The sequence below is a fragment of the Drosophila albomicans genome, chromosome X (assembly GCF_009650485.2).
Source record: "Drosophila albomicans strain 15112-1751.03 chromosome X, ASM965048v2, whole genome shotgun sequence".
Taxonomy (NCBI): domain Eukaryota; kingdom Metazoa; phylum Arthropoda; class Insecta; order Diptera; family Drosophilidae; genus Drosophila; species Drosophila albomicans.
This window is the reverse complement of record NC_047627.2, coordinates 14785601-14798267: the sequence shown is the minus strand read 5'-3', so window position 1 is coordinate 14798267 and position 12667 is coordinate 14785601. Positions and strand designations below refer to the sequence as shown.

At 36.2% G+C, this 12667-nt stretch overlaps 2 protein-coding genes across 11 annotated transcripts in view; one reads left to right on the top strand and one right to left on the bottom strand.

Moving 5' to 3' along the window:
• LOC117578232 (uncharacterized) overlaps positions 1 to 12667 on the bottom strand; it is a 116095-nt gene that overhangs the window by 62287 nt on the left and 41141 nt on the right. The window lies entirely within an intron of this gene.
• LOC127566393 (uncharacterized) lies at positions 1415 to 2186 on the top strand. Its single transcript, XM_052008513.1, has 2 exons — positions 1415 to 1983; positions 2041 to 2186. The coding sequence occupies exon 1, from the start codon at positions 1451 to 1453 to the stop codon at positions 1925 to 1927; it is 477 nt and encodes a 158-aa protein (XP_051864473.1). The 5' UTR covers positions 1415 to 1450; the 3' UTR covers positions 1928 to 1983; positions 2041 to 2186.

Genomic DNA, 12667 nt, shown 5'->3' with positions numbered 1-12667 from the left:
CTCCGGCATGTTATGCAAGCAACGCATTATGCAAAAGGACACACACACAGAGAGTAGTGTGGCACACCCCAATGCATACTAATGAAATTGTGTTACATTTTGATAAGCTTGGCCCACAGTTTCGCTTTGCAAATTTTCGGCTGCTGTTGGCTCAATAAGCGCCTTAAGAGCACACACTCCAGGGAGCAAACTGAATGTACTGTGTGGGTGTGTGTGTGTGTGTGTGTGTGTGTGTGTGTGTGTGTGTGTGTGTGTGTGTGTGTGTGTGTGTGTGTGTGTGTGTGTGTGTGTGGCATACCAACTGATAGCAGACAGCTCTATCCGCAGCGTAAAGTCCTTGCCTCAGTCGCAGTCGCAGTCTCAACTGCAGCCTCAGCCTCAGCCTCTGAGCATCTCAGCCACTCGTCAGCTGTCAAATGTCAATTGTCAGTTGTCACTTGGCTGCCTCGTGTGGCCTGCTAATGCGCATTTGCACTGATGCGCATTTGAATGATGCAACTGGTAACTGGCAACTGGCAACTGGCAGCGGGCAAGTGGCAAGTGGCAAGTGCGGCATGTGGCAAATGGGCCACGGCCAAACAGGCAACAGCCAACAGGCAGCTGACATCTGACAACTGCCTGATAGGCGCTTACTAATTGCTGTAATACCCCATGCACAGCCACGCCCTCCTAACGCCCAATGTCTCAATCTCCTCTCTATATTGTATATGTGTTTTAGATTGCGCTTTTATTTGCGTTTTCATGGCGAAAATCTGCTCAACTGTCACACAAACACAAGTATGTATATCGACAAATATCCAAATATACTTAGTTTGGTATATCGATATACTACAACTTAATAAATATACCATATTCGATAATCATAAAACATACTGCAATTAACACAAAAGTTAGCTGTGTATTGTCAAAACTATTCGATTTATCGTTTATCGTTTTAATTTCGAAAATCTGTTGACGACTAAAACTCAATTCATCAATAATAAGTATATGGGAAAATTATATTATCGTTCAAATACCGAAAAAGTACTTAAATATACCAACTGCTATATTTAGTATATCAATATACTATAATTTGATAAATACTTGATGTAGTAGAATGTTTTATGATAATCTAATATAGTATATCATAAAACATTCTACTTATAATCAATATTGCATTCACTTTTCGAGGCGATCGATTTGGTGTATTTGGTATATTAATATACTACAACTTGATCAGATTACTATAAATTTACAACATCAAGTTAATGGTGAATTCAATTACCATAAAAGTTGGTTGATTTATAATCACCATTGTCTATTTATCGACTATTAATCGATAATATCAACCCCCTTGACATCGAGTTGTCATTGACATTTTGTTACAATAAATTCTCATTCTGATTAACTAACTTTCGTTTCCTTCAACAAAAAAAATAAAACAACATTTTTTTTCTTATTTTCCTACCAAATGGCTAAATGGCTGAGCGAATCAACTGGAATGTGGCTCATCAACTTGGCCAGCGTTTTGCTCTTCATCTTCGATTGCAATTTGATCGCACAGGTGTATTTACCTCGAGACTTGGTCTCCACGATACTCGTGTTTGACTCACTCATCTTGATGAATATGATACGTCAAAAGTTCATCCAAGCATCAAGCAATTGGTTCGCGTTCTCGATCTGCATTGTGTTGGTCTACTTATGCAATCAGTTCATGTTGCTGTGCATTTGGAATCCCATTTCTTACTTCGCGGAATACTTCAAGGAACACTTATTGTCAAATATGCAACCGATGACGCCGTTTAAATACGGTTTCTATAGCTACCACCTTAGCTATATTGCGCGATCGATCATCAGCTTGTTGATAACCATAATTATCTTCAAACCGCAACTTTTCAACAATAACAACAACAACAAGGCTCAAGCAGATGTTCATCATCTTCAATAGTTTTTTAAATATTTTTCGACGGACTTTTCACTTTAGATACTACATCATAACTTCATGTAAGTTTAAGCTATGTAACATTAATGTAAACTTGACTAATGACGTTTTCTTTACAGACGTTCCACACACATCCATTAAATATTATTTATATTGAATTGCATTTCTCAAATACAAATGGAAGTGAAATGTTTTTGTCTTCAGCAATGCGTATTGGAATAAAAACAATTTTTAGTAACTAAAAAATACTGAATATAGCACTATAAAATCCAGAATTGATAGTTGAAAGGTAACACTTCAACATGAAGAATGGAAGATGTAATTTTAAATTAAACATTCAATAATTGTATGCTAAAAAATACCCAAATAACTTAAATATAGCACACAAAAATCATTCATTATATTTGAGAGGGTACACTTCAACACGAATAATAAAAAATGTAATTTTAAACTAATCAATTTTTTTTTTGGTTATTGCTAGCTGCTAAAATATTGTCGATAACAAGTTCAGCTCTTATTTGTTATATGCTTTATAGATGAGATATACAAATTTGTGTCCAGTTAAGTTAAATATACAACCTCTTAAAATATGTCGAAAAAGAAATAGAAAGACTAAAAACAACTTTCTAGACGAATAGCAAAGTACGAATTAAAATTTCTATTTGCAGCTTCATTTGATTGAAATAATCGCAACACTCTCAGACAAGATAATACGATTTGAATGCGATTTATGCAACAACTACTAAATTGGCAATCATTATGTGCATTCATCTGGTCTATTTGCAAATCATTTTGTTAGATGCCTTAGGTGAAATGCGATTTGAATATCGAATTAAATATGTTGTGGCCATTAAACCTATTTAGCTTTGGCACTGACATCGCATTTATTGATGTCCATTATAGTTTTGTGCGTATGTAAAACGTTTGCAAGTGATGGAAATTTGCACAAATTTATTAAGACACTTATTAAAGCAGAGCACGCGTGAAAATTTCAAAACATGCGAGCGAGAGAGCAAAAAAAGCCACAGCCCAATGTCATTAGCGTGTGGCTCGCTTTCCTCCTCTCTTTCTCTCTATGTTAACTGTGCTGGACAGCAATAAATTTACGAATTTTCGTGTAATTTTCGTTGGCAGCAGAAGCACCTGTGGAGGAGCGAGTGAAGGGTGCGAGGGGCGGGGCGAGCAATGTCAGCCTGGCGCACTCATAAATACATTGACCAATAACATAATTTTGTTTCGGCTCTGTCTACAGGGGTGTGTGTGTGTGCGTTGCTGTCTGGTAACGAGGTCATTTGGCACGCACACATTGACGTATGCATGTATGTGTGTGTGTGTGTGTGTACACAGAAATCACAGCGCACAAAAAATAGCGACAGGCGACAAAGACGCCTGCAAAACGAATGTGCAGCATATGTCCATGGCACGAACGAGCCAAGCACATAGAGAATGCGAGAGACAGAGAGAGAGAGAGAGAGAGAGAGAGAGAGAGGGAGAGTGAGAAGACTGTGAAGGAGGAAGAGAAGAAGAAGCAGTAGGGCCAAGTTACAAGCACATGTGAGCCTACAAAAAGGCAGGTAGCGGGTGGGGGGGGGGGGTAGGCAGCCAGTTATACCCATTAAAAATGGGGAAAGGAACTACTTGATGATTATAGGATGAAATAAATATTTAATAACAACAAAAATAATAAACAGAAATAAAAATAAAATGAAATAAAATAAAACCAAATAAAATGAACTATAATATATTTTTTTCTTATCTTAATTCCTTTTTATATGTACATACAACGTAGTTCTAAGAAAAAAAACAAGTTTTATTTTATTTAATTATCCCATATTTTATATAATATAGATGTATTACTATACTATACTATGTATTTATACTTATACTAATTCATTCTCATATTGATATTTGGTGTAATTTCAATTAACAAAACCAGCGTTGTTGAGGTACTTCACTTAAAAAATTATTTAAAAACCAAATAATTATTCTTTAAATAAGTTTACATAATATAGCAATTCACATCTAGCTGAATGATGAAAATTGCTCTGCACTTATTATTGTATAATATTATTGCAATGTATAAACAAATGCAATCTAAACTAATCAAAATATCTTGATTATATATTTTTAATAGTTTAGAAAAGTTAATCGTTAAATAAATAACTAATATAACTCTTTAAGTCGTTTGACCACTATTAGTAGACTTTTACTATAATCACTTTCGGACAAAGTTACAAAATACTTGAAATTGTTAGTTACATTTGTTGTCGACATAATGCGATTAGAAATCGTCTGTACATTTTTCCCAAATTTGATAATGATTTGTCTTTTTAAATGAAGTATTAATATTACAGAGTCAAATTTGTTATTCCAAAGAAATAAGAAAATTGCGTTTATTTTTGCGCACCATTTTTTACTATTGCTCTGACGATAAAGTAAATTCATGTTGGTATTAGAAGCTGAATTTATCCAAATCGATTGAAACTTGAATTGTTTTCGCTAACAACTTATGAGTGAAAAGAGAATGCTAATGCAGCCCTGAAGTTTGTGCAGCCTCAAGTGTTGCAATTATATCGTTATCGTTATCGTTTGTTACTCACAACTATCGTTATTGCGTTGAACTATCATTTTTCGTGAATTAAGGATATCATTGAAGTCGTGCATTTGCCGTGCGTTTCATTTTGGGTTGTGCTGTGTTTTCGGGAGAGAGAGAGAGCGCACAGACGGAAGTTAGGTGGCTTTGGCTTTGGCTCGCAGTGCGGCAGTATAATTAATGGGCGTATTGGGGCGCATGCGGCATGCGGCATAGTTCGAGGCACGAGGGCCACGGACCACCGTCTGACCAACTTCAGGCCATGCATTGCGATTTGGGATATTAAACGTTACGATGCAGGGCGACAGACGGACACGGACACGAACACGAACACGGACTCGGTCTCCAACTCCATCTCTGACGCTGACGCTGATTCTCAGCTGAATGCCTATGAATATGCCATGAGGCCATGTGACGAATCAACCCAAATGTGTGTCTGTGTGTGTGTGTGTGTGTGTGTGTGTGTGTTGCTGATGATGATGATCACATGCTATTAAACCGCAATACAATAGCAATTTTCAAATAAATGATTTATGGCCTCCTGGCTGCCGGACTGCCGACAATTGCCGCAGACTGCAAATGCCATAAAATATACCAGACAGAGATAGCTAGCGACACAACATTAGACAGAGAGAGAGAGAGAGAGAGAGATAGATGATTGTGTGGCACAAAAAGTTTGGAAAAAGCCAATGCAAAACGTATGGCAGAAAGTTCAAAGTGCGACCAACAAGTTCATTTCTTTGTGTTAAACAATTGTTTCAAAGATATCCCCGAGTGTGACTTCAAATTTACTGTGCTGCTGCGTTGCAAGCCAATTGTAAATCAAATGCCCGAAAATCCAGACTGAGATTAGCTCGAATATGCTCTGCATGAAATTAAAGGTTTCCTCTGAAATTTTTACACATTTGTGGCAACTAATCCGCCTCACAACGCATACAAAAAAAAGGTTAGAAAACTCCTGTCGAGTAATCTAGAATGTGAGACACCCACAACAGTTATTGTTCCTAAAATATACCAAATATATATAAAGACAAATTACTAAAATATACTGAGTGATGCATTTTAAACATTGATATACTGTACGAATTATAGCTTTTGGTATACTGAAATATACTGAAGACTGTATATGATATCCCAAATACCATAAAAATACTGAAATATAGTTAAGGCCATACCAAAAACAGTCTTCAGTATATTTTAGTACATAAAAGGCTATATTTGGTATAGTATTATATATCAATATTCCAAATACAGCCTTTAGTATATTTTAGTATTTTGTCTGAATATTACATGATAATTATATTTTCATTAAAAAATATACTATAGATAACCAAAATATACTGAATGCTGCACCAAATACAGCCTGTGGTATATATGTATACTGAAGGCTGTATTTGGTATCTCTATGTATTTTAACAAATATATAACCTGTGGTATATTTTTGTACTTTTTTGGTATATACCATAGATAACAAAATATACCAAATTATTAATATCACTCAAAAAAAAGCTCTATTTCTTATAGTGTCTGAAATCAAGACCTCATCTCATCCAGACAGGCGTCTCAGCTGCTGTCCCTGATCCAAAATATATATACTTTATGGTCCTTATGAATTTCCTGCCGGCACAAAGTCATAAAACCCTTCTACCCAATGGGTAACGGGCATAAAAATTGAATCCATTTTGTGGCGCTTTGCAAAATAACGAGACTTGGGCTATGATTTATTGCACAGCTGAAGCTACACATTCATGCATAGCTATCAAATATATATTGCGAAATACCTGCCTCGCAAATTGCAGTTGAGAATGCAATAATATTTTGGGACAACATATGCTGGGCTTCGTATGAAATTTCCAAAATTCAAATGAGACAATTAAAGTCCTGAAATAAAACTAAAACTAAAACTAGCAATCTAGCATCATTTTAATTGTCAATTTGGAATTGAAACTGTTGTAGTCAAATACCGAGTATCGATCATTAAATTGCTTTCGGCTCAAAATACCAATAGAGCTAATTATGTGAGCAAACACTGACAGAGAGAGAGAGAGAGAGAGAGAGAGAGAGAGAGAGAGAGAGAGAGACAGACCACGAGCAACTTGACTCAAATCAGACTGAGGCTTGCACTTGGCCTACGGCTTAGGCTTTGGGCTTTTGGGGCTTTTGTTGCAGTCCTCTATTGTGGCTGGCAAAGCACGTACAGAGAGAGAAATGGGGAGTGAGTTGAGGCTATGTATCTTGTGGTTTTGTCTGCCTCTGCATTCAATGCGTTGATTTGGCCACTTTGGCCTTTGGCCTCAACCTCAGCCTCAGTCCGTTTGTGCGTTGCGTTGCGTTTAATTGGACTGCCGCAGCGCCGAAAAGTATGCAACAACAAAAAAAATAAAATAAAACAACCTCAGCGCCAATTGGCAAGCAGAAAAACAGAAGGAGAGAAAGAGAAAGGTGGCAAACTGTCATTGCCAGGCGAATACTTAGAGTACATTCAACTCTCACGCCTGCACGCACACCCAAACACACACACACACACATACACATTAATGCGAATGTCTCCATTTTGTGTGCGTTTTTTATTGTTTCTGTTTCTGTTTCAGTTGCTTTTTTCTGCTGCTGCTTTGACGTTGTAAATTTTAATGCAAAACTCGTTTATTCACAACGCCAACAACAGCAACAACAACAACAGCAACAACAATAACAACAATGCCATTTGGCTGCTCAAGCATTTGCGTGACAATCAACAGACCCCATCCGCATCCGCATCCCCATCCTCACCCCCTTGGCTGCCATTTTGACAGATGCCAAACACAAAACGAGCAGCAAAACGCAAAGTTTTTATTTGTCTTTCATTGCATGGCATAATGCTGTCAATAACAACAAGAGCGGAAACAGTGGAGCATTAAATGGACTGCCACTAAACAGATACCCTGCATATGCAATGCCTTAGTTAAGGGCACGTCAGACTAGAAGTAAATACTAAAAACTAAATAAATCTCATGTCGAAAATTTTTCGATATTTCTTCAACTTTAAAACAAGAAAACAACTTTCAATTATTTCCTATTTTCAACTTGTTTGCTGCACATCGAAAAGAAAAAACAATTTCGCTTGAAATAAGTCACAAATGAACCCAACAACAATAAACATTATTTTTACATTTGAAAATTTTGGCAGATAACCTTAAAAGAAAGCTTTGTAAGTTTTGCACGCTCCGAAAGCTCAATAAAACCCTTCAAACACTTCAAATAATTCCGAAAACGAAGCAAAAGCTCTTGAAAAACTCCACAAAATGAAAGCTTTCTGAAAGCGAAATAAAATACTTTAAAAACTCTGATAAATATTGCAAATTGCTAAAGCGAAATTAAACGCTTTAAAAACACCGAGAAATAATAATTCCGAAAGCGAAATAGAATCCTTCACAAAAATTCGGAAACTTCGAAAACTGCAAACTCCGACAACGGAAAAGCGCAAGACTAAAAAAATAATAGTCTGGAAGTGAAATAAAATTAATAATAAATAAATTTTAAAAAATTGAGCACTCTGAACATGGTAAACATCAAAAAGTAAAGACTCCTAAAAGATACAGAAAAATATATTCAAATTTCTTTCAGCTAAACACTCTACAAAAGCATAACTCTGATAATAAATAAATTGATATGCGCACTCCGAAAAGTGAAGAATCCTAAAAAGGTTACAAAAAAGGATGCAAATTAATAAAGAAGAACTAAATCCATAAAAATGCGCACTCCGAAAAGTGAAGACTCCTAAAAGGTTAATAAAAAGAATGCAAATTAATAAAGAAGAACTAAATAAATAAAAATGCGCACTCCGAAAAGTGAAAAATCTGAAAAATAATATTCAAATTTAATTGAAACTTAACACTCCCAAAATTGAATAAGGCGAAATAACATAAATAACAAAATATAAAAAATATAAAATAACAAAAATGTTGATACCCTTTAGGAAGCACGAAAATGCGTGGTAGATATGTAGAGTAATCGCGTCAAACAAAGTAAAAGGAAAGCGAGCGACATTCAGAGAACGAATTTCAGAGAGAAAGAGAGAGAGCGAGAAAGAGAGAGAGTTTATGTGCCTGCCGGAGCGTCGTTAGTTAGTTTTTACGATTTGCCTGTCATAAAAATTAATATTTTGCTCCCGCTGTGCGATAAGGGGCAACAGTTGTGAATGTAAATAGTCCGCTCTCTGTGTCCGCTTCTCGTTTTCATCAAGTGACTGACTGACTGGTCATTGTCTTTGGTCTGTCCAACGCATAGTATCTATATATATCATATATATAGCATGTGAAGCACATGAAACATGAAACGCGAAATTCATTTAGTGCGGCAAGAGGGGAAAGACGAAGGCGAAACTAATTAATGTCAACTAACGCATACAATTGCCCGCAATTTGTGGCAAATGAGTCGGGCATTTAATTGCAATTGTAATGATTTATAATTTATGAAATTAAGCAATAATCGCAATAATGAAATTACGACAAAACCAAATAAAATGTCAACTGTACATTCCTTTTGTGGAGGAAATTGCAGAGAGGCGGAGGCGGAGATGGAGATGGAGGCGGAGCTCGCTAAGCGGCGATTCAATTAGCCAGCGATTGCTTGAATCGTTTGAGCACTTTTGCCCCACTGTGTGTGTGAGTGTGTGTGGAACATCATTTATGCATTGTGCAGTTGCATCGCAAATGCATGGATATGCCAGTTTATGAACGTGTTTGTCGAAGCTCCAACAACAACAACAACACGCGCCTCAGAAAAGTCCCGAAAAACTCATAAAACTTTGCAATTGTTTAAACGTGCCGCACGGGCCGCATCATAAAGCAGCAGCAGCAGCAAAAAGTTTACAGTCCCAAAAGGTTTGCAAACTTGCTTCGTGGGCGGCGGTTGTTTGTTGCAAACATGAGAGAGAGAGAGAGAGAGAGAGAGAGAGAGAGGAGGAAGGCGGCCTTTAACTGGCCGCACTTCAAGTTGCATTTGCGGCCAAAGTGGCAGCGCCCGGCAATTTGTTGCCTACTTTTATGGGCGTCATGGCAAAGCGAAAAGTGTTGCAAGAAAAACAACAAAAACACAGCCAAGCAAATGTCGGCCATTTTGAAACCGGGTGAGGAGGGAGGAGGGGGGAGGCTTAATAACTTTGCAGTTGCAACGAGCGAAATGCGGCGATATAAATGCAGCAGCAGCGGGCAAAACGTTGCCACAAAAGTGTTGCAAGCAGCAAAGGCGCTGAAATATGGCAACAGCAGTGAACACATACAAACACACAGAGTCTCATACACACACACACACACACGCACACTCGTACTCGCTAGTCGCATACATGACAGCTGCTTAAGTATGCATGCGATGCATGTGCTGGCTGGCTGGCTGGCCAGCTGCCCTCTCTCTCTGCCCCTCCTCACACTCCTCCCTAGCTGCTTCTTCTTACTGCCCCATTGTGGCACGTACCCCCCTCTTCCGTTTCCGCTTCCCCTCCCGCTCACACTCGCTGTCCTTATGCAAATAGGCAAAAAGTGCGACTGCTTGGCATAGAATTTCAAATGATCTAATGAAACAACAAAACACAACAACAACACCTCATATATATATGAGTGTGGGTATGTGTGTATATGTATGTGTGTGTGTGTGTGCCAAAATGCTGCCGGAACGTGGCAAGAAAAACAGTCTATGACTTCAAATAGCAGCAAAATAAGCAAAGCAGACCAAACAACAAAAAAAAAACAAGACTTGAATCGATTCAAGTGCCACATACTAAGAAACGAATATACTAATATGTATAAATGGTATATACACCAAGTATTTAGTATATGTTTAGTATATACTAATATGTATATATGTTGTGTATACACGTATTTAGTATATTTTAGTATATTCTAATATGTGTATATGGTATTTAACTCGATTCAAGTGCCAAATACTAAGAAACGAATACACTAATATGTATAAATGGTATATACACCAAGTATTTAGTATATTTTTAGTATATACTAATATGTATATATGTTATGTATACTCGTATTTAGTATATTTTAGTATATTATAATATATGTATATGGTATTTAACTCGATTCAAGTGCCAAATACCAAGAAACGAATATACTAATATGAACAAGTATTTAGTATATTTTTAGTATACACTAATATGTATATATGTTATGTATACACGTATTTAGTATATTTTAGTATATTCTAATATGTGCATATGGTATTTAACTCGATTCAAGAGCCAAATACTAAGAAACGAATATACTAATATGTATAAATGGTATATATACTAAGAATTTAGTATAATTTTAGTATATACTAATATGTATATATGTTATGTATACACGTATTTAGTATATTTTAGTATATTCTAATATGTGTATATGGTATTTAACTCGATTCAAGTGCCAAATACCAAGAAACGAATATACTAATTGTATAAATGGTATATATACTAAGAATTTAGTATATTTTGGTATATACTTATATACATATACATACATATATACCAAGTACTTAGTAGATTTTAGTATTTAGTATTTAAGCATATACAAATATTCAAATATGGCATGTAAACAAGTATGTAGTATATTTGTATACTGTTATGCACACATGGTTTATTTTCAAATATCTATTGTTCGACTTTATTTTAAGGCATGCCAGACTAAGCAGCGACAGCTTTATTGCACAACGCTGTTAGAAAGAGCTGCTCAATACTTTATATAGTTAATAAATAAAAAATTGAAGTTAATTCATTTAAGCGAAAAAAGTCTTTGCACTTTTTACTCTTTCTACAAACTATAATCTTAAATATCTCTTTTTGGAATTCCGTAATAATATTTTATACATATATTTCATACCATCTAAGAGCATGTAATATGATTAGCTGTTTAAAAAGTTCTTTCTCTTAATTATCTTCTGTCAAAGAAATTTTGAAAATGCTTAATAAGTGAAAAGGTAAATCATCAAATCATTATTGTTTATTACTATTATTTTTTATAAAATTTCAACATTAACAATCTCTTTTATAGTCTTTTTGTATTCCGAGATAATATTATACATAATATTTATAATACTATCTGATAATACAAATTATTATTATCTTTTATTATTATTTTTATATAACTTAAACTTTAACATTCTCTTCTAAAGTCGTTTTGATTCGCTGCCTGAAAAGTTCAATTTGCAAAAATCGCTCTGCAATAATAACAATAATAATACCACTAAAGTGTTGGGCGTGTGTAGAGTGGGCGTGGCAAATGTTATATACACACAATGTGTAGATATTAATTTGCAGCAGAAGCAGCAACACAAGAAGAAGCAGAGTTCAAAGCGGTTTGCCTTGTTGCCAACGCTGTCTTCAGTCTGTGTTGCCTTCTGCCTTGCGGTTATCACACCATAACCGCAAAAGCACTGCTCAAAGCAGTTATAGAACGATAGAGAGAGAGAGAGAGAGAGAGAGAGAGTGAGAGGGAGACGCACACACACTGAGTTGCATGCAAACAGTTTTGTAGTTGATTTCGCAATTTGTGCAAATGCATTGAAAATCACTTTTTACGACTCGCCGTCGTCTCGAGGACTTTAAGTGGACATTTAGCCCGCAGCTCTGTCTATATCCTTACGTCATTTCCTCCCCCCCATTCCCTCAGTCTATGTCCGTGTGTCTCTTTGGCCATTGTCCACTTAATTAACGCATTGCAAAACTAGTTTACAACTAGTTTATAGCGAAAGAGTTCTGGAGTTGAGAGTTCGCTCGGAGTTCGGAGTTGTCTTGAATTATGTTTAATAAGCTTTCAAGTCACGAGCCACCTTCAATGGGCACGTAACTGGAGCAGAAATTGGCACATAAAACAACAACAAACCAACATGAACGAGTGCGAGCGAGAAGGAGAATTGACAAAAACAACAGAGACAAAACAGCAAAAAAAAAGAGGGAATGGAAAATAAATACGACATTCATTTTTATGCCACAAAGGACGCGATATTCACGAGTTTCCTGCAACGTGAAAACAGCCGGAAAATTATACCAAAATGCGAAAGGGGTTTCGCTGTGTGTGTATGTGTTTTTTGTGTATGTGTGTTTGTGTGTGTGTGTGTGTGTGTGTGTGTGTGTGTGTGTTGCAAGCTGCACTTCCGGTTTGGGGCCAATTGCCACTGACCGAAAA